The following is a 23,786-nucleotide window of genomic DNA, read 5'->3' as shown; positions in this document are numbered from 1 at the left end:
GGTGGTTCTTTTCTCAGCGCCGAGCCCGACGCTGAAGGTGAAGGGTGTGAAGACTTCTTTTTTGAAGATGCATGAGCCTTCTTGGAGCCCTTCCTCACCGGAGATCTTCCTCTTGATGACCTGTGAGCCAGGCCATAAATGCGAATCCTCTCCCTGTCCTTGAGAGTTCTTCCTGACAGGTGCTCACAATGAGGACAGGTGCCTGGATCATGATTTTCAGGCAGACACAGGATACAGACGTCGTGGTTGTCCAGTATCTTACTTGACTAGGTGTTAAATGTCAAGTAAGAGCAAAAAATTGTTATAAGTGAAGAATTTTTCTGTCAAAAAACAGAAAATTAGTGGAGCTGTGTAACCAGGGTCCTTTTCTGAAGGAGCCGGAAAGAACAACTGACCTAACTGTCACCCCTGAGGCATGATGGGATACTGGGGGTCATGGGTGCCTTAAAGGCACGGTGTCAGTTTATTGCTATGCAGCTACAGGTTAACTTTTCAGTCTTTTTAGACTGTGTGTTTGCAATGCAGCCTGGGAGCTTTCTATGCTTCCAGTGAGTTATGAGAATTTCTACTGCTTTCTGAGCATTAAAACAGTTTCTAAAACAAACTTTGTGTTGTTTTTCTCATGTTTCTAATGCTTATTACTCATGTATGGTGGAAATTCTTTACAGCATATTTCAGCTCTGTTCTTTATTTGGCTGCTATTGCATGTTTTTATAAATATATATATATATTATATACGAGTGTATATATATATATATATATATATATATGTGGGGCACATATAATATAGTGTTTCCGGGGTCGCGCACATGGGCGGGAATATTCTAATGCTTATGACTATTGATGAGGATCCCCTGGAATAGAAAGAGTAGTGCCACCCATGCGCAGAATTTAGGCCCAAAGCCGAGATGTCGGAGGACCGCAAATAAATATGGCCATTCCACCATGTTAAACGCCATCCGCGCGTCCAATGACAGAATAACTGCAGGCTCCGGGAGACTCGGCATTTGCACCAATACTACGTGTACTCGGCGCAAATTAAGAGCGGTGCTCCTGTTGGGCATAAACCCAGATTGGTCCGGGTGTATCAACGTCTCAAGGTGTGGAGTCAATCGATTTGCTATCATTTTAGCCAGAATTTTGGCTTCAGCGTTAAGTAGGGATATCGTTCGATATGACGTACATTCGTCCGGGGGTTTGCCCGGCTCAGGAATAGTAATTATAGTAGCTATTCGTTGATCCATTGGCAGCTTCCCCTTATCCAGGCTGTCACGGAACATTGCATGGAGGTATGGAACAGTTACATCAGAGACCTGTTTATACAATTCAATAGGGATCCCGTTGGGTCCCATAGCCTTACCCGATTGCAGCGAATGGACTGCCGCTGCGACCTCGTCTTTTGTGAAGTCAGAGTCTAGGAGCAAGGCTTTCTCACCCGATATAGAGGGCATTCGTATGTCCTTAATGTAAGTCTGGGCCACATCCGTTGTGATATGGGAGGTCGATGTATAAACCTGTTCAAAATAGTCGGCTAAAGTATCTGTAATGTCTGATGGAGACGTGACTATTTCATTTGTCGGTGTACGAAGTTGTGCAATCGTCCTTTGCGCCCTTTCTTTCTTATCTAGCCATGCCAGAAGTCTGCCCCTCTTATCACCCTGCTCGTAAGTAGTATGCCTAGTGGTCTGAAGTCGCAGCTTGACCTGTGCCTTTTGAAATTCGTTAACTTCACATTGTTCGAGGCGTAGACTATGGGCCGTCTCCACAGTGGGGTCGGTATCATGTAGGTTTTGGAGCACTATAAGTTCCGCTTCCAATGCCTCTAGGTCGCTCTTCATCGCCCGTCTGTGCCCTGTGATGGAAGAAATTGCCTGCCCACACAGCACCGTCTTGTAGGCCTCCCACAGGACGCCAGGTGACTGCACTGAGCCCAGGTTATTCTGAAAATATTGCTTTGTGCCTGCCACAAAATCCTTTCTGACCGAAGGAACCTGCAAATAGCCAGGGGAAATAGGAAAAATACGTTTACGCACTTTTGTGTGGGAGGTGTAGGTTAGATTGATCGGTGAGTGATCTGAAATACCCCTCGGCCGTATCTCTATGTCTGTCAAATAGGGGAGACTGTCTGCGGAAACAAAAAAATAGTCAATACGTGAGAGACTATTATGTGCCCCCGACTGAAAAGTATAACCACTTTTCCCGGGGTGTCTGTATCTCCATCCGTCTATCAGCCCCAATGCGTCCAAAAACCCACTTATCCGGGAGTCACTCGCCCCTGTCATTCTACTTGGGTGGCGGTCCAGTGCTCCATTCATGACTGCATTGAAATCCCCCCCCCCCACAATAAGTTCACCTTCAGCAAGATTCAATAAAAATGCAATAAGAGCTGGAAGGGTCACCGAGTGGAGGGCTGGGGGAGCGTACACTGAAACAATATGGAATCGTTTCCCCTCCCACTGACACGTTATGGCAGCAAACCTCCCAAGGGATTCCTCCCTTACCTCATGTATAATTAGAGGAAATAGTTTCCGTACTAGGATACCAACCCCTCTGGAGCCAGTGGAGAATTCTGAGTGCGCTATCATTTTATACCCCCAGCGGTCCAAGGCATTGCAAGTTGAGCCCAGCAAGTGTGTTTCCTGAAGCAATGCTATAGCCGGTGCTGCGCGCCTCAAGTACTGCAATACCAATCCCCGTTTAATCTTATCTCCCAGCCCATGTACATTCCAAGTAACAACGGTCATCGGGGGCACAGGGGTCAAAGAGGGGGCATTAGCAGAAACATCTGCGCACAGCAATTCCTGGTCCTCCATTACCACCATTACAGTGTTCCAAACTATTCTCGTCATCACACATCCCGTCTATCATAGCAAATGGTTGCAGCCCAAAACTAAAAGTTGAAACACCCCAAAACCCCCCACAAACCCACCCCACAATCCTAGACCTTACTGAATACCCCTCCCGCACCCCCAAAAACCATCCTACCCTCTCCCACTCACCCCCCTCCCTGCTTCCCTGCCTGTGGATGTAGAACGACCCACCCCCCAAAATGGCAGAGCGCTTCCACCCTTCCCAACCATGCTTAAGCGCAAATGGGGGGAACCAAGCCCCCCGTCCACTGGCGATCAATGCTGTCGACAATATAACAGACCAAAAATCAAGGAGAGCCCTTAATAATCCTCATAACACGTCTAGGCAATCAATAAATCAAACACATTACACCTCATTAATACTGCCAAGCTAACCCCCATCTAGGGACCTCACATGGACAAGTTCTTCCACTGACCCTCCCCCCCACTCTACTTGCGGTCTGCCAGGTTATCATGTCCCGCAGTCAATCAGGAAGCTGTTTCATTCTTGCTCATCAAGACCACTCGGCTCCTCTGTAGCTCCCTCCGCCGCCTGGTCGGGACCATCACCGTTCCGTCGCCCTGCTCTCTCACGACGATTACCCCTTTGGCCTTCACCGGTAGTCCAACCCTCCAGCCACTCCCATGCCGCGTCTGGTGAGTCAAAGAACCAGGGTTTGCCATCCCATTCCACTCTCAACCTGGCAGGGAAGAGCATCGCATATTTCATGTCCTTGTTACTCAGTTCCCGCTTGACCGCCTGAAAACTTCTCCTCTGTGCTTGGACTCTGGCCGTAAAGTCAGGGGAAAAAAGACACCTCATAGTTGTCAATTTTCAGTGGAGGGCCGGATCTGGAACATTGCAAAATACAGTCCCTGTCTCTGAAGTTAAAGACCCTGGCTATGATCGGCCGCGGCAGGCCCCCAGGCTTGGGCCGACCGCCTGGCACCCTGTGTGCCCGCTCTATGGAAAATTAACTAGACAGCGCCTTGGGCTTTAGATGTTTAGTGATTATGTCTTCCACATAGAGATCAGCCACGGGCTCCTCCGTTTTTTCCGGAACACCCAAGATCCTGATGTTGTTGCGGCAGGCCCTCCCTTCATAATCGTCCAGTTATTGCGCCATTCTGACTTGTGGTTTCTCCATGTCCGCCATTTGACGTTGCAGCTCTGAGGTGTCATCTTGTAGGGCTGTTGTCGTTATCTTCAGCTCCTGCACTCTGTCGTTCATCTGTTTGAAATCCGCTCTAAGCGGGGAAACCTCCACCGTGACTGAGTCCATGGAGGTACGCATTGCCCCGATGGCCGCCAGAACATCACGAAGCGTCGGCTCCTGTTCGGCTGGCTGAGTTTCCTCAGGTGCACCCTTGTCCGATCTCGGCGAGTCGCCTTTATCTCCTCCCTTGGACCATGCGAATTTAGACAGCCGCCCCTGGGTCGAGCCTCTGGGGCCCCTGCCCCCCGTCGCCATTCTCAAGGCCATCAGCTGCCAATTCGTCACCCTCGAAGGACAAATACACTGGCCAGCCCGGCTCACCAACACTCCGCATCCCCCATGTGAAGCCATCCAGGTGGCAGCCTACAATCTTTTGAGCTTTTTTTGAGCTTGGAATAAGTTTTATAATAAAATTAAGATAAGGATATGAACCTACGTGTTTGAGATATTTGAGAGATATGTGATTTTATTACTGTAATTTCCGATGGTCAATAATATATATTGGTGGGATTTATCACAGCTCAATTGAGAAACACAGAAAGGAATTACTTTTGCTTATTATCTGTATTACCCAGTCCTTTCTGGTTTATCTGGGGAACTCTCTTTTTTGGAGGACGAAAGCAATTACAGAAAACAGTGTCCGGCAGCGCGGCCACACAGTGAACGCGAAGCCTTTGAAAAACGAAACCAAACAGATGGCACACAGTGCGACCATGCTCGCTCCCGCAAGGTAGACGCCGTGGGAGTAAACATTTCCTGAATAGCTGGGACATCCACACGCCTTTGGCCAATTGTGTGCTAAAGCCAGACGCAAAGGCCAATAGCGTGTGAGCACCTCACGCAAGAGCTTGTAGGAAAGCTGAAGTGATTCCCAGAGGCAGATTTCCTAGAGCAGCGCATGCGCTCTGCGAGAGGCTCAATCTAAAAAGTGGGGATAACCATGAAAACAGATCCAATTTCCCACACCAGGTCCTAAGAGAAGAAGCACAGAAGTCTCTACAAAGTGCTGCAATTGTGTCAGATATCAATAGCTGACCATCAAACAGGGGCACTTGGTCCCAATGTTTTCAAAACGTGGGTCTACAAATTGGCAAAGAGAGCAATGGTCAAAATGTTAAGTTCAATGGAATCCAGTCCAAAAGGGCTATATGCTCCTGGGGTGGTAACGGGGATTGAGAGAAAATTCTGATGGCTAAAGGGAGCTTGCAATTAAGTGAATCAATGTTCATGAGGCAAAATAGTACCAGGACGGAGCAGTACTTTGTCTCTGGTACCACGTGGGATTCTCAAAACATAGGCACTTGTATCTCTGTAATGGTGGCTCATAATAAAAATATATATATATGTAGAGAATTACTTGACATACCTCTGAGATAACTGGAACAGGGGTTCATGGTTACAGTGTCACTAGGCTGTCTAAACAGGATACCCTTGGAACAACAAGAACTCGGAGATCAGTACCCTCAACCCTGTCCTGAAGGTTTAAAATGAAAGGGGTTGGTCAGTGAGGGGAGATTACAGGCTCCAACAAAGTTGAACAAGATGCTGCAGCAATCTTCATGTGAAGTTTCTGTCCACCAATGAGCCACTGAGTCATGATATTTTATTATATGGGCTCTCTCTAAAAGACCGTTGGCACTGTAAACAGTCAGCTGGTCGACGCCAAAGGATTGGCCAACCTGAAGAAGTAGTCCTTACGTGTCTCTGACATATCCTTAATGCTCTTCTTATGCATGAAGTACTCTTAGGCTCAGTGATCTGGTAAGGCTCCTGTGAAGATAGATCTGGTATGGGTGCAGCTCTAGCAGCAAAACAGATTCCAATCAAGGTTCAAAGTGAACTACATGGTTCAAAGCTCGACAAGGGATACATTATCACAGAGTCTTTTAGATCCAGGTTGTTCCAAAGAAAGTGAGCTACAATGGACTGAATTTTCAATCTAGGGAAGAATCATTTTGCAGGCTTTTTTAAAATCTCAATTATGGGGGTAAGACAATGGATTGACTAAATTGGCCAGTACACACCTCTGCCTAGGTTAGAGGTAAAAGGACATACCCTACGCAAAACAGGAAGCTGCTAACCAGGGCACTCCACCTACTGCTTGCTTGTTGGTGAGACACTTTGGGTGGTCCATAGTTCTAAAAGGGTCTACCACTCCATGATTCCAGGTCACTAGACAGAATAAACACATAGTAGTCCAGATGCACAAAATGGAAGCAGTTTCACAGCAGAATATCCATGAGGTATTTCTGCCCAATTAATCGGTGAATGCAAGAAGCATTTGAAACAAGATCCCTTTTGTCTTCGAGTCTAAACAAAGTATTGAGAAAAAAATGGGAAAGGAAATTTAAACTTGAGCATTTGAGATGATAATCAGCTCTTTAAAAATCTTAAATATTTCACTACATGTTCAAAGTAATTTCCCTTTTTAATAAGATTGATTTGTAGCAGAATACATGAATTGTGAGTGAGGATTTAAGTGGGGATATTATGTTTAACAGATCTCTCAATGTATTGTTAATAACCTCTAATATTGGCTGAGGATCTGTCCTGATTATGTGTACTCAAAGTAGAATAGCACTACCGTTTTAAAAAGATCTTACGATAAACTTAATTTTCTGTGCCCATGTAATCTTTGGTTGATTGGATTTCAGTTATTTGTGCAATACATTAGAATGTATACATAAGTGTTGAAAGCCAAAAGCCTAATTTTGTCCAAAACTGTGGCTATGTTCAAAATACCACAAAACTGTACATTGACGTGAAGTATCAGCTTTAATACATGATTCAGCCTTCAGTGGGTCTATAAGCTCATTATTCAGATGCCATGAAGTCTAGGGGCTTCAGGCTCCATAACAACATAAATTTCTCAGGGTCACTTTTTCTCTTCCGCTACAAAGTCCAAACTCACAGGAAACTTTTCAGATAATGACTGCAACCTACCAGCATTGTTGTGTCCGGGACAACGGTTGGCATGTTCAGCACCACTGATGTTATCATTACAGTGCTTTGGTCTATTGTCTAAAGAACTGCAATGCCCCAGAATAAAGAAATGTATGATTTCAAGAAAAAACAATTTCAAGATGTATGTTTGTATGCATGAGGGCGATTCAATCCGCCTCTGCTGTAGATACCGTTTTTTAACTAAGTGAATGGAGGAAGCAGAATTCCAGACTGGAGCAGCAATTCAAATTTTCCAGTAACAATTAAATCATGACTAGGCTGCACATTTGACATAGGAGAGTACGTGGGCATGGTCTATCTCACTGGAATGAACTAGATGAGATTTGAAGGCCAGAAGTGATTTAATTAACATTAAGAGCTACATAAAAAAAATCCCTTTCCATTTGTAACAGAGCATCACAATGTAAAAAGAATGACTTTAATGAATTTAAACTTATCATAAGTATTCCTTCAAGGCACTTACCGTTTCCTCAATCAACATTTCCTGATGTTCTTCTAAACACTCCATGTGTTCGTCAAAGTCTTGGCCTCTAGGATCATCCTGAAAGATAGAACATCTGTTTATAGTACTTGGTTTATTTACTAAGTGAGCTATCACTTCTCTGATCTGGATAAAGAACCATGGCATAGTCCATTAGCACTGTGCTGAATATACTGACCTCTTGAGAAGAGGAAAAAAAAAAATCACCAGTGGTAAACAACGTTTGTTTTATTTAATTATTTATTGTGGGCATCCCTGGTTAAGGTTGCTTCCTAAACAAGAATCCAGTTTGTTAGGAAGTGGATCATTCCACTTCTTTTTTGGTACGAGAATTACTTTTGAATAGTGTGTCTGTTTCTGGGATTTCAATGATCTCTGCTCCTTCAGGGACCAATGCCCTTTCGCCTTCACAAGCATCTTGCACCTTCACAAGAGTCTTGTCCAGGGGTCTCCAGCCTTAAGCGAAATAAGAGCCAGGTATGTTCAGTAAAAATCACTGTGAGCCACAAATATTATTAGTGTTATAATAGTGGCCATTTCAGAAATGATTACATTAGCGACCACATAAGATTACAATAGTGGGAACCATAGTCACGATTACCAGCAGCGATCAACTCAGAACATCAGGAGGGATGCAAGCAGTAATACAAAAATGTCTTTATCAATTTGGAATGCCTATCTGTGGGTAATTCATGTCGGGAGCACTGCAGCTGTGGCTGGGATGTAAGTAATTATATTAGTAATAAGCCTCCGAACATGATTTATCACTCAAAAATCAGCTTTAAATATCTTCGAAAATTCAGACATTGTTCGCCAAACTCTGCTCAGGAGTTCTGAAAATACACACCTTTCATTCTTGGAATACAAAGTTTTGTCTGACATATGTGAATTTAATCAAGCAAAAGGTTCCAATTAAGTAGGCTGGGCTGCACACAGGTAGCTGAAGAGCCACCAGTAGCTCACGAGCTGCTCATTGGAGAAGTTTGGTCTTGCACCCCTTCACAAGAATACCCTCCCCTTATCTGTCGGAATAGAACTGGAAGGAGCGTTTGTGACACTAGAGTAGTGATGATAGTGATTAACGTGTGCTAAAGAAAGGAGCAATTGTGGGGATGAGGCAAGGGATCACAGTTGCCTCGGTGAATTAAAGCTCCTACTTCACCTGCATTGATTTAAACAGTGAACTGAAGTAGCCCATGGCATTGTCTTTTCTATTTTCACAGACCGCACACTACTGGACTGTCAAAAGACTGGAAAGAAGTAAAAGAAAGAGTATATTAGGGACTGACTGTTCACCTGCACTGGCTTGAACAACCCATATTGTTTCAGGGACGTTTGATGCCTCAGTTACTGAGGACTATGTTTTGGATACACCACTTTTCCATGAGAAATACTACAATGGACAGTAGTTTCGGAGTCCGGTGGTGTCCAGCAACTCTTTCTGTAGCAAAGGTGAAATACGTGTGTGTGTGTGTGCACGTGTGTGAGTGTGAGTGTGAGTGTGAGTGTGAGTGTGAGTGTGAGTGTGAGTGTGAGTGTGAGTGTGAGTGTGTGTGTGTGTGTGTGTGTGTGTGTGTGTGTGTGTGTGTGTGTGTGTGTGTGTGTGTGTGTGTGTGTGTGTGTGTGTGTGTGTGTGTGTGTGTGTGTGTGTGTGTGTGTGTGTGTGTGTATCTGTGTGTGTGTGTACCTGTGTGTGTGTGTACATGAGATTTTGATCAGCACACAAGAGAAGTATATATTCAATGTACAATCAGAAAAGATTCTTCTTGTTTGTTCAAATTCCTTTATTAATTTCTCTTTTTAAATTTAATTTCTTCCAAAGCACCAAAGTAGCCAACGCGTTTCGTCCCCCTTTGAGGATTTCTTCAGGGCTACAAAACATAGACAATGAAATCCATTATTAAAAATCAATTATATACAAAGATACTTAAGTCATTATACAAAACAATAAGACATTATTTACATTTTAGAGACCTTCAGTAAACGTTAATCCCTATTTAATATAGAAATGCCTGAATGATCATCAAAAAAGCAATGTTTTAAACACAAAAACAGATTATATACAATTCATGACATGCTGATTATTTAAACGACGATATGTGCACAATATGTTGTTTGTGCTGTCAGAAAATGCTCATTAGCAAATCTGACGGTCTGCATAACGGACGTAATGTCTATAATCTACTAACCATTTGGATAGGATAAATGGAGCGTATGTACTCGCTTATGTAGCATAAACTGCAAATAGGGTTGTATGGTTATATTAGTGCTACGAATCATGTGTGTGCCTGTTCACATGGGGCTTTTGTCTTACTGAACTAGGATATGATGCCTACCATGGCTTAATATAACGGATGAAGACACCACGTGCTGCCATTTTGTGCCAATCTTAAGAAAGGGAGAAAAACTGAATTTCATCACTGAACACAGATAGATAAATACAGGTAGCGTATTTACCCGAAAAACAACTATGTTCTGCCAAGAAAAAGGTTTTATTAAGAAGGACATAGACTATATATGAAGTGGGTATAATATTAATACAAGGAATAAAGGGACTAGTGACAGGATTGGTGATTTAATATGATCAACTAGGAATTCTAATGATTAAGGAGATAGGATTTGGATTGTCCCTTAATCAGCCATTTTTGCCCCATGTAGGACTGGGATTAACACTGGAAGGCTTACTGTAACAAGATCTGAAGTGGTTCGTCTTAAAGATATTAAATCTGAGATTTTAAGGTATATAAAAGTATACATGTCTTCCCTACTCTTTGACCATCAATTGAAGTTCTTTTATTTTTCCTTTACGATACATATATGAATCTGAGCCACTTTGACTTTAGTGGCTTCCGACAAGTCTTTTGCTTCCTTGACTGCTTGCACATACTATGAAGAGAACTTTGTTCCTTGGATTACCAAGAAAGAACGATCTTACATGGAACTGGTTTGCACTGATAATGTTTAATGGTGCTATGCTGATGAGTTTAGTTACCTCAAGAATATCGGGAATTTATACTTTCGCAAAGTTTTTGTATGAACATGTGGTACACTGAACTATTAAATGTAAGTTGATCACTTGTAGAGTAAATGTTTAGTTCAATATATGCATATTATGAATTATTAGAAATTAAGAAGTTTACTTGTAACTCACTACGTGTAGATTTTAAATATAGAAAGAAAGGGAGGTCTCCTTATAAGTCCAATTAGGGACAAAGAGAGAGATTATCTGCAAAAATCAAACACGTCCCTATATTTCCCCTGGGGGAGAGTAGGCATAAATGTCCACTAACCACTCAAAAAACACTTTGTGCCACTGCAGAACATAACATGCTAAATAGTCAAAACAGAATACAAAAAATGATTAAAAATGTATACACAATTTATTCAATAAATTACAATACAATGTTGTGCACATCAGTGCCATACACGAGATTAAAAAATGTATCAATACATATGCATAATAAAACATACTAAAACATGAGTAAGAACACAAGTTGTCGACGCAGCGTTTCGGTAATAATTTTACACCTTCATCAGGACAGTTCTCTTATGTGTACGGGTTACTATTTCCGGCCTCTTTATATTTAGGCTTACTTCTCGTTATTGACAGGACCTGAAAAATTTGTGTCGTCAATTTCAAGGTCACTATTTCCGCTTTGTCTTTTGGGCTTCTTAAAATTAGGTGTATACGTTGTCTGTGGGTACAGAGTCAGCCTCCCTGCTCCTCTTGTCCGTCTGTTCCGAGAGAAGGAACAGACGGACAAGAGGAGCAGGGAGGCCGACTCCAGTAACACAGATGGTCAATTGAAAAACCACTGAAGAAAGGCCCTAAAAAATCAATAGCGTGAAAACTTACAACAACCAGTCATGCGCGCATATGTGTCCTAGAAGTGTCTAGGGCTACAGGTGAACTTAGCACAAACCTCGGTGGCTCCCTTGTTCGCATAGACCTCGAATATACCTAATTTTAAGAAGTCCAGGCGATAAAGCAAAGAGTGAGAATGTATAATTGATGATACAAATGGGAGGAACTTTATGAAGTACCCACAGACAACTTATACACCTAATTTTAAGAAGCCCAAAAGACAAAGCGGAAATAGTGACCTTTAAATTGACGACACAAATTTTTCTAAGTGAAAGGTCCCGTCAATAACGAGAAGCAAGCCTAAATATAAAGAAGAGGCCGGAAATAGTAACCCGTACATATAAGAGAACTGTCCTGATGAAGGTGTAAAATTATTACCGAAACGCTGCGTCAACAACTTGTGTTCTTACTCATGTTTTATTATGTTTTATTATGCATATGTATTGATAAATTTTTTTATCTCGTGTATGGCACTGATGTGCACAACATTGTATTGTAATTTATTGAATAAATTGTGTATACATTTTTAATCATTTTTTGTATTCTGTTTGGACTATTTAGCATGTTATGTTCTGCAGTGGCACATCTATGCCTACTCTCCCCCAGGGGAAATATAGGGACGTGTTTGACTTTTGTAGATTTTAAATATGACATTACCCCCTCTTTTTCCTTTTTTTTTTAATTAGGGGTTTCCCATAATGTCATGAATTGTATATAATCTGTTTTTGTGTTTAAAACATTGTTTTTTTGATGATCATTCAGGCGCTTCTATATTAAATAGGGATTAACGTTTACTGAAGGTCTCTAAAATGTAAATAATGTCTTATTGTTTTGTATAATGACTTAAGTATCTTTGTATATTATTAATTTTTAATAATGGATTCCATTGTCTATATTTTGTAGACCTGAAGAAGTCCTCAAAGGGGGACGAAACGCGTTGGCTACTTTGGTGCTTTGGAAGAAATTAAATTTAAAAAGAGAAATTAATAAAGGAATTTGAACAAACAAGAAGAATCTGTTCTGATTGTACATTGTACATATACTTCTCTTGTGTGCTGATCAAAATCTCATGTACTCATATTTACAATGACAGTTTCTATCACTGTTTAGGGGAATTGAAAGGTCGGGTTCCCTTTGATCCTTTGCACCAAGGCTTTACTTAGTTTTCACAATTAATCTAATATGTGCGGCAGGATATTCCTGACCTTATTGTAAATGTATTACCTGCGTGTGTGTACCTGCGTACATAATTACACTTTATCTTGTAAAATTGAAAACTTATGTTGTTACTCAGATCCACCTTGCCATAGAGGAAACATCTAGACAACACACTGACCAAGCAAGCATTTCTTCATTTGGCATTCATTTAAGCATTAATGGAAAAGACCTTCCTAGGAAATTAACCTTATCAGTTTATTGCACTCACCGTTTCCTCGATCAGCACTTCATGATGTTCTTGTAAATATTCCCGGTGTTCGGTATAGTCATGGAATGATGGATAGTGCAGTGTGATATGCTCCTGAATATAAGAACACAATATGTTTACTATTTTGCTACTTGTTTACAAAGTGTGTTTAATAGACTGCCAACAAGGCCCAAGACTTGGGTCGCAAAAATAAAACACACAGGTAGAATTAAACTCCTTATTATCACAGATAAATACATAGAAAGGTCACATAAAAATTATTTCAGATGGAGAAATTCATTTACAATGAGTCACAATACTTACTAAGCAATAGTAAATAAGATCCTATCCATGAGCTTCAATGTGAGCTATTCCACTCTCTTGCACCCTATCAGGGAAACTCTATGAATTTTTTTAACTTCTATTTGATATACAGAAAAAAGGGAAAGTATCCAGAATTGTACCACATCACTCTAAACCTAGCTTTTAAAGGTACACTAGACACTGCATGCAAAGAATATAAGGAGCACTATCGCACAGGAATGGAGAACATATTTCCATCACATATCCTAATCACGCCCAAAAGCAAGCCATGTCCCTCTGGGGCCAAGAACATAGGGGCTCCACTACTACAGAGACTTAGGTAACCTAGGTTGAGGCCCTGCACTCTTGTGGCCTACCTGCCACTACCTTAAGCCTGATGGGTGTTAAGTAAAGTTATTTAGCAACCAGGGCACACTCCTCCTTCAATCCTGACACTTCTACCCTCCCTGCAGAAATGATCGGTGAGTACAATTAACTTAAGCGCCTATCATCTCGTTCTTGTGCTTGAGGGCACCACAAGTAAATGTGACATGCTATTTTTAACCGAAACCTGGTTTTGTGAGTCCTCTTTGCCCTCTCTTTTGGCTGCTCTCCCCCCCTCCTATGTGGCTCTCCGTGCAGACCGCCCGGCGGGCAAGACAGGGGGTGGCGTGGCTCTTATTGCCCGGTCAGAGTATAATTTTCAACTTCTTCCCTCCCCTCTTATTTCTCCCACTGACAGGGTTCGAAAAGTCCACTCGACCGCTCGCATAGTCGAGCTAAATTTAACACGGTCGAGCTGTTTTAGGTCCTACTCGCCCTTTCTGGCGAGTAGGAAAACAAACAAACTTTTGTCCTCTGTCTGTGAAAACAGAGCAAATGTGACAAGATAACAAGATTTAAAGGCATTTTTATTGCTCACAAAGTTAATGAGCAATAAAGATGCCTTTAAATCTTGTTATCCTGTCACCTTTGCTCCACTTTCAGAGACAGAGGTCAAGTAGGTTGCAGTTAGGTCGAGGACTTTTTTAAGTGACTAGTCCTGCAGGACTAGTACTATTTTTGGGATTTTTCGAGCCCTGCACTGAGCATCTTGTGGTCCGCTCTCTTACTTTTTCTCCCCCGCTCACTTGTTTATTAATGTACCGTCCGCCCCAGTTCTCACACCTGTTCATGCCAGCCCTTCAGGACTTATTGGCCACCTTGGCGGTCAATTATGCCTCAGTCCTAGTGTTAGGGGACATTAATTATTGGCCCACGGACCCCCTTGAGTGTACTTCCTCAAAGCAGTTTACAGAATCACTTCAATCCCTGAATTTTGTTTCTCACATACAAGTCCCCACGCACATACACGGACATGTATTAGACCAGGTTTGGTCTCTTAATATTTCCGTTTCTTCTATGTCCGTGTCCCCATGTCCCTGGTCAGATCACGCTCTAATCTCCTTCTCCCTCCACCTTAAACCTGTAGCAAAGGTCTCGCTTGCCAAAAACACCTGGGCGCGGAATTGGAACCGTGTCGACCTCCCTCTGTTATCATCTTCCCTCCTGAACTCTTCACCTAACCTGGTGGGCTTATCTTCCTCATCTCAAGCCACCTCCATTAACACCTAGCTTGCTGGAGGCTGTGACTCGGTAGCCCCCTTACGTCGGATCTCAACTAGACGGCCTAAGGAATCTAATCGGTGGTTCAGTGAAGATCTGAAGGGAAAAAAGCTGACCCTTCGGCAGGCTGAGAGGCAATGGAGAAGGGACTATTGTCCTTTACTGAAAACCCACTATACCACACTATTAGGTGACTGTAAAAGAGCCATACTAGGCGCCAAAACTGCCTACTTCTCAGCAAAAATTTTGGTGGCGGAGAATAAACCCAGGGAGATTTTCACAATTATTCACGACCTAGCCTTCTCTGACAGGGCTACACTTAAACCTCCCCCCACCCAGTCCTTGTGTGACTCTTTGAATTCTTATTTTCTGGAAAAAATTATTAACATCAAAGCCAATATTCCACTCCCCTCCCTTGCTTTTGTTGAACCCCTTCCCCCGACTGCCCAGTGCTGCCTTTCTTCGATCCCCCCTCTCACCGAAGAAGTGTTCTTGGCAATACTCCCTAAAGTAAAGTCAGGCTCCCCGGCGGACATCTGCCCGGCCCGTATTCTTCAACAGATTTACTCTGTCTGCACTAAGCCCCCGATTACTTTTCTTAACAGTTCCCTTGCCCAGGGGGTTGTGATCCCAGCACTTAAATCTGCCACAATAGTGCCTATCCTGAAGAAGCCTGGTGCGGATCCTTCCGCCCCAGTTAATTATCGCCCTATTTCACTGTTGCCCTATTTGGGCAAGGTGCTTGAGCGCCACGTAACATCGGTACTCAGCGCCCATGTAGAAGTGAATGGGGGCCTAGCGTCTTGCCAGGCAGGCTTCCGGCCTAGGCACTCCACCGAGTCGGTTGTGGTGTCGGTCCTGGACAACCTCAGGGAGGGCATGGACCAAAACAAACACCAGGCCCTGGTGCTCCTCGATCTCTCCGCCGCTTTTGACACGGTGGACCATTCCATCTTGCTTTCACGTGTCAGAGCGGCGGGAATCGGGGGCTCGGCCTTGGTCTGGCTATCGTCCTTCCTGAGGGACCGCACCCAGGCGGTCCGGTTGGGGGATTTCTCGGCCACCCCACTTAAGGTCACATGTGGTGTCCCCCAGGGTTCTTCTCTCTCTCCTCTTTTGTTTAATCTTTATATCTATCCTTTAATCTACGCGCTCCAGCAGCTGGAGGTCACCGTTTATAATTATGCGGATGACCTCCAGCTCATCTTTAACATATCTTCTTCTTCCCATTCTATTTCCAACTTTCAGACTACTATGATTTTTATTAGGGACTGGATGAACCACAACCATCTGAAGTTGAACCCGGATAAAACTGAGTTGGTTCTCACGGGTGGTTCTTCCAGTCCCTGGAACTCTTTATTTTGGCCTTCTTCCTTCGGTCCCCCTCCCACTCCCTCTTCCTCAGTCAAGACTTTAGGCATCCAAATTAACAATCATCTTACCCTCCACTCACAAATTAGCTCTGTTCTTTCTTCCTGTTTTCTTACCCTTCGCACTATTAGTGCTGTTTCTCGTTTTTTTTCTCCCCTGGCACTTAAACTGATCATGTCCGCCTTGGTGATCTCCCGGCTGGATTACGCTAACGCCCTGTACAACGGCATTCCGGCATACAGCCTATGGAAGCTCCAACTGGTCCAAAACCAGGAGGCCCGACTAGTGTACGGCCTTCCCCGCTCACCACTCAACCCCTTTATTGAAGGCGCTCCACTGGCTGCCTGTCAGGGAGCGATCCCTTTTCAAAACAGGTTGTATGGTCTTCCAGGTGCGCCAGGGCTCAGCTCCCGCCTTTATTGCCTCTTTGATAAGGGAGTATATCCCCGCTAGAAAGCTTCGCTCATCATCTCAATCACTTTTGCAGGTACCCCGCTACAAGCGCAAAAAGTGGGGAGGAGCCAACTTCTCATTTTTGGCACCCTCTTTTTGGAACTCCCTCCCCGACCACCTACGGGTGGCCACGCACTATCCTATTTTCCGTAAAGACCTCAAAACTTTCCTATTCAATCAGGCTTACCCTCTGTAAATTGTCCTCATATTTTTCCTTCTTTGTACCAGCTCCTACTGCCTCTCCTCTGCTATTTTAGCCTCCATAGCGCCAAGAAACCGCATGGTGAATGTAGCGCTTTATAAGTATTTTAAATTCAAATTCAATCAGTGAGTGGAGGGAGCCTGTGGTCTGAGTGCAGATGCGGTCAGGTGGGAAGTATGGCCTTCTACTTCTCTCAGCCTCTCCTGCGTTAAGTAGCCTCACAGACTGCTTTTTTAGGGCTCGCCCCTAGCGATGCAGTGCGCAGCCTTGCTCACGCACGGGCGAGGGCCCTTTTGTGGAGGGTTCCAAAACGGACCTTGGAATCGCACGTGCTCGTGCATGAGCGATTACTTTTGGTCCACGGCATCTGCGATCGTCTTTTTTAGAAAGACAGCACGCAATAGGCCAAAGGCGGTCAAGTTGCTCCACCCATGGCCTATTGGTGTCTGTTACCCGCACACCGACATCTGTTTTCAATTATCGTGCCCACACACGGGCACGATAATTGAAAACAGATCGCTCGCACCACTCGCGGGCTTGTCATCCCATGTTTTCAGTAAAGAAACTAGGAGCCAGAGGGGGTAGTGCTGCTGCTGTCAGTGGAGCAGCGGGTGCAGTGGCACCAGGTCACAGGTGAGCAAGGGGCCCTCCGCTTCCTAAAGGTGACTTTGTTATATTACCAAGCTGTGGTCCATTTTCCATGCTTGCTTCAGGGTTCAAAGGACCCTAACTCTGCCATTGGCTTCCGTGCAGCCCTTCTGGGGTCTCACCACACAGCCTGGATTTGTTTTAGCCTACAGTATTAAAACAGTAGTGCTGCTGTGCAGTTTGTCTGAGGTGTCAAAAACTGAAGGGGCAAGGCAGGGCATGCTGGGAAGTCCAACTAACCAGGTACACTGTGTTTCTAGAAGCAGAGTAGCTCAGTGGGTCAAGCACCCACCGAGAGAGCATGTGATTCATTCTCGATGGGGCTGGCTCAGCCTATTATCCTTGTGATGTTGGTTAAATGCGTATTGATGACCTTGGTGCTTACCGACTGTCTGAACTCCGGAAACAATAGATGTCATGGTGTCTGCTTAATAGGGTGGCATTATTTTTTCCAAGGGGTTCTGCTTCGGGGTGGGTTTATACATATTTTACTGGACGTATCCGTCAAAAAGAGACGGTCTTCACATGATAAGTGAGGTATTACTTTAACTGCCCTCTGCATGCAGCTGGTAACTGAGCGGGGCGTTCATATAGACGGGCAGGCCATATAACCAGTGGTACCCTCTGCAGGTGGTGAACTGGAGAGGCCACCCTGGCAGGCGTAGCTGAACCCAACCCATCCCCCGCAGCCCCCTCCCAGAGCAGTATACTGTACATGAGCATGAGGGTGCTGCTGCCCCCCTCCCCTTCCAGGGGGTCCAGTCCCGGGTCTCCAGCGAGCGCTCGTCGTCCTCTGAGGTGTGAGAGAGGGACAATCTGAGAGACACACCTGACCTCCGCCCACTGGAGGACATCGCAACACTGACAGTCTTTGGGCTCCGGTCTGTCGGGGAGAATAGGGCGCCTATGGACCCCATAGGCACCACTGCTCCCGCCATGTTTTTGTTCATCTTAAAATAGGACCACATTTGGCAATTAGACAGGCAGAAACATACATTCCTCGGACTCCATCACAGCTTCTCTCGCACTCTTTGTTCCCCCATGTGTCCTCTTTACAAACACCAGAACACCTACTTTATAAAAGTCTCCCACATTGTTACAGTGCTTCAGTTCTATACTAAAGGCTGAAGAGTCTATGCAAAAGCATAACCAAGGATGACTACTTACAAAATGTTGGGCAAAGTCAGACTGGGCTTTGTAGATTATTTTGTTTTACTGTGGGTTTTGTAACACTATTGTTGAGGGAGCCGTTGGGCCAGACCAATATGTATAAAACAGTGGCTAAAAGTGAAAACAAAAAACATTTGTCTCAAAAACACATGTTGTCATAGTAGTCCATGGTACTGATGGGAACTACATTTTGTGAGGCTGTGTCCCTTGTGAAAGAGCTAATTGCTTTCCCTCATCAGTGAAGTTTGCCATTGACATAAATGGAATGGACCATTGATGTTTACTGTATTGGGCAGAAGGAAAATGTAAATGACACAACAACAAATCAATGGACAAAGAGGACTGGTTTAAAACCTCTATAAGTAACCCAACACACCATAATGTATAAAAACGACTCCAGTTTTGCACAATAGCTAGCTTTCATCTAAAAACTGTCCAAGCTAATCCAAAGTTAACATACAACTTCATTCAATAGATTACAGATAGCTTTTTTTTCCCTTCCTCTCTCTCTCTCCTAACCACAAGAGAAATGAACCTACCAACCACACCCTCCCCCGATTCAGAAGGAAAAAAATGAGACTCCTTCAACATACCCCTTGATACACATGAAAACCACAAGTATCTGCCTAGATTAAACTCAGTCTAAAATACACTGACACAAATGAATAGGAACCTAAAAACTGTACATTCTGGTTGCTAAACACATACAAACATTAATAAAAATGGTATCAGGCTATGGTTCGTCCAGCCGGATAGATGCCATTCACAGATTTGCACAAAAGCACACTTAGATATAGAATGTGCTAAATTGCCACAATTACGGTGGTTGGTCCTATATAAATGCAAAACACACGAATAATAATTTCCTGCAGGATGGCACACAATATTTAGGAGCTACGTCTATATACATTACTAGGTGCTCTGCTAGGAAGAGTAGGCATGGGGGGGGGGGACACAGAGATTGGGCTCCCTAGTCAGAAAAATTTAGCTACCTAGAGCAGTGGTTCCCAAACTTTTGACTCCTGAGGACCCCCATTGAGTCACCACTAGAAGCCAGGGACCCCCAAGCAATTTGTATGAGTTAAATTTCAAACATTAAAACAGTAATACAACAAAAATACACACGTGTGCACACAAAACAAATACTCAAAGTACTCAGGATTTTGGGGCCAGATGTACGACCATTTCATTTAGCGCCTCGCAATTGGCGACACATTGCGAGTGGCAAATTGCGAGTCGCTAAATGAAATGTACAACAGTGTGTTTAACACTGTTTGGGATTCCCAATGGGGTCGCAAATTGCGAGGTTCTTTAATATTAATGAGCCTCTCGCAATTTGCGAGCCCATTGGGAATGCCAGCCCACCCGGCGATGGTGGCCTGCTGGGCTCTGCAGGCCACCATGTCTCGGACTGCTTTTAAATAAAGCAGTTTAAAAAAAAATGCAGCCTGGTTACCAGGCATTAAAAAAAAAAAAAGAAAATGAAACGTTTTCGTTTCATTTTCTAAGGGCAGGCAGAGGTCCCTGGGACCACTGCCTGACCTTAAAAAATAATTTTGCATGCATTTGCAAAGGGGAAGGGGTCTGCGAATGCATTACCATCTACTTGAAGTAGGTGGTAATTGTGACTGTTTTGCGACTGCAAAACATTTGTACATGGTTTTGAGACTCGCTATTTGGAAGGGAATGCCCCTTCCAAATAGCAAGTTGCAAAACCTATTTAGAGAGTCGCAAACAAATTGCAACTCGCGAAATAGGCTATGTACATGGCCCAATAGGTTTTTGCATGCGCAAACGGGTTCGCGGACCCATTCGCGCATATAAAAACAGATCGTACATCTGGCCCTTAGTATTTTATATTGAAGTAATAGCCCCTCTGTCACATGTATTTCATTTGTTTTGTAGCATCTCTCATACCATTGTAGGATGTCAGAGCACTTTACATCACACACATATAGAGACATTGAATCATACATGTAAATCAGTGTGTATATAAAATGTTTAAAGAGTGCTTGGTCTGGAAAAGCACAAACTCAGGATGCAGAGCATAACACAGTGGCTAGCATTGACTTTAACATTAAAAATGTATTTCCACCCAAATATATCTTTTTAGCAGCATCAGGAAAATGAATAACTGGGACAAAATATAAGTTAATAACTTGTACCATGCAGTTTGCAAGCAGCTCTTTGATGACAGTTTATAGGTCCCTGTGCTAGATTTGGTTGTCACTTATGAAGTGCACAGTAATAAAGGAATCTCTCTGACAAAAGCAGTAACCACGAACCTAGGCACATAAAATGCTGTTTTTTAAGATGCATGTTACACGTTCTTTGCAGTAGTCACATTAACCCTCTGTGCCTCATAAGTTAAATCAAAGCTGCCACTGAACAAAACTCTCCTAGCTCTCCAGCAGGTACATTATTCACTGGCATTATCTTGACACTTTTATTGTTGCTGGAAAGCTGCTAATTATACAAGAAATGTTTTTGTGCTTTTAAAACTGTTGCCTACGGACCCCCTGGGAATGTGTCACGGACCCCTGGGGGTCCGCGGACCACAGTTTGGGAAACACTGACCTAGAGCATCAAGTGACCCCACTTTTTTACGCATCCTAATCACCACAAATGCATTACCAATAAAGGTTTTGCATCTCAGCTGGGTTAGGATTCAGAAAATACCAACGTTCCCAAGCCTCGATATCACTAATGCACAAAATCAGCAACTGACGCAGCTGCTAGATCAATCCCAAAATGCATCTGCATTCATAGACTGATAGACATTATGATGAACACTAAATTCACCAACCAATTTCATACAAAGATTTAAACACCTCAGCTGGAGCTAGAAATGTCACACACAGAATATTACCAACTATTAAGTACGGTCTAGTTAAAATTGAACCATTAGATGATAATCAGACAATCAAACTACTCCATTTCAGACTTTTCATCTCTGCTTTTCAAGAGGAGCAGAAACATGAGCGAAAGTAGCCTGCCCCTCATTTTGTCAATAATAACCTCCTACAGAATCCCAGCTGTGTCCTACAGGGTGCAAATAAACACAACAGTTACAACCAAACGGACTCAAACAAGAAAATTACATGACAAATTAACAGCAAATTAAAAGGCATCTTGCCACTGCTTCTTGGTTCTCAGCAGAACTAAGTTCTATGAAACAGGTTTGCAGAAGGCAAGAAAGAACTTGGCGCACTGTTTATAACAATAACGAAAAGGCCAAATATAACAGTTGTCTGTCCAAATATAAAGTCATGATTCGCAAAGCAAAAACCTTGTTCTTCACCACTAAAATTGAGCATGCAGCAAAATTCTCTAAGGAATTATTCGCCACAGTAAAAAAGCTCACCCAAGCCCCCACTACCTGACCCACTGTCCGTAACTAGGAGTTTTGCAATTCAGTGGCCGAAGCCGTTCGATATAAAGTAGAGGCTGTTTTTAACACCTTTTCTTTAACCCAAACTCTAAGGAACCAGCTATCATCCTCCCCAAAACATCCAACGTTAACATAGATTTCAATTCATTCAGACCCCCTTCCCACACCGAAGTAGTCAAGCTTATTAAAGCGACTATATCAGGCTCTCCCGACGATCCTTGCCTACCGAGAACAGCCAGTTTGGAAGCCGATGTTATCGGCAGTAAACTGGCAGATTTATTCCAACTGCTGTGCCCTGTGCACCTCCGGTTCATTCCATTCCATCTGGAAGAAAGTTATTGTTTTAGCGCTGATCAAGAAACCATCACTCAATCCAGATGATCTAAACAGCTACTGGCCTATCTCTTGCATTCCACTCCCAGCCAAAAAAATGTAAACGGCCTTAAATGCATACACAATTGGGTGAGTATATTACCAAGAACAACTTCCTTGACTACTCAATTCGGCTTTCGAGCCGGACACAGTACAGAGTCTGCACTCAATAAGGCCACAGAAGAGATCAGGCAGACTCTGGGTACAGGCGGCCGTGCCTCCCTGATCCTGCTCAACTTACTGACGGCCTTCGATCCAGTCAACCATGGGCTGCTTGTGGCACGCTAGAGCAGGACTGGTTCAGCCTAAACGCTAATGAATTAATTCTTATCTGGACAGGTGCAAACTGTCAGACTAGAGCAGAGGTGTTCAATCTGTAGGCGCAGCCCTCAGGGGGGCCGTGGAGTCATTGGAAGGGGGTCACGCTCTTCATTTTGCAATATGGCAACATCGCAGACAGTTAATTCCGGTAGTTTAAATGCTTCGGCTAGAGTTTATACTGGGACTTTCCTGTGCAGTGAAATCGAAGTCAGGTAGACAGCTAAACACGCCTTTCTGCCAGTGTGCTGCTGGCCTGAAAGAAATGCAAATGTACACAACGAGTTAATCTGCAAATCCTTTACATTCGCAGATTAACTAGTTGTGCACATTTGCATTTCTTTCTTTCAGGCCAGCAGCACACTAACAGAAAGACTAGTTTAGCTTTCTGCCTGATTTCGATTTCACAGCACAGGAGAGTGCTGTGGCAGTTCATTGATCGAATCACTTGAAGCTTTCTGAAAGGTAGAGCATAGAGTTAACTGAGCTGTGAAGTGCATGCTTGTAACTGTCATTTTATTTACATAATGCTTACTATCCCTGAGCAAATGTTGAAGGGACAGTTATGTAAAACAATTGCATTACATAGAGTCTGGGAATTACTAAAATCTATGGGCCTCATTTACAATGAAAGGGTGTAGGCCAGGCCACAAACATTTTTGCTGTCCTGCCGTACGCCAATTTTAAACAAACAAACAAGGCCCAGTCAATACATCCAACTCAGACTTGAGCTCTGCAATGGAAAGTGATGTAGTAAGTAAAAACGCACACGCCATTGCAAGTGGAGCACGTCCTAAATTATTCCCGGTCAGAGGTGTCGATTTTTTTTATCGGAGACAGACTCTTCCGCCCAAGAACTCAAAAGAAACCAGCAGGAAGAGGCGAAACCACCGGCAGAGGCGAAAAGCCAGAAGACAGACTAACCTCCAACAAAAGAGGGAGGGGTTGGTGGAATCAAAAATTTGCTAGCATTCGCGCCAAGAATTTTCAATTCTATTAAGGACACGGAGGCGAGGATTATGCTTCTCAATCTTTACTGCAATAAACACAGCAGCCAATGAATATGTATATTTTCATAAAAAACAGTAAAACAAACTACTTTCCCATGATACACATGAGTATAGGCACGCCCCCACAGTCCATAAGAACCCCTTGCGTGCTCCCATCATCCT

At 43.6% G+C, this 23,786-nt stretch overlaps 1 protein-coding gene across 1 annotated transcript in view; it reads right to left on the bottom strand.

Moving 5' to 3' along the window:
* Window positions 1-23,786, bottom strand: part of LOC144820832 (uncharacterized) — a 933,795-nt gene that overhangs the window by 754,471 nt on the left and 155,538 nt on the right. The window contains exons 3-4 of the mRNA XM_078677961.1: window positions 12,803-12,895; window positions 7,494-7,571 (exon numbers count right to left, since the gene is read on the bottom strand). Coding sequence (XP_078534087.1) covers window positions 7,494-7,571; window positions 12,803-12,895 — 171 coding nt within the window. The remainder of the gene's footprint in view (window positions 1-7,493; window positions 7,572-12,802; window positions 12,896-23,786) is intronic.

This window comes from Lissotriton helveticus, chromosome 1_1 (assembly GCF_964261635.1).
Source record: "Lissotriton helveticus chromosome 1_1, aLisHel1.1, whole genome shotgun sequence".
Lineage (NCBI taxonomy): Eukaryota > Metazoa > Chordata > Amphibia > Caudata > Salamandridae > Lissotriton > Lissotriton helveticus.
The sequence above is the reverse complement of the archived record's forward strand: the minus strand, read 5'-3'. Positions and strand labels throughout refer to the sequence as shown.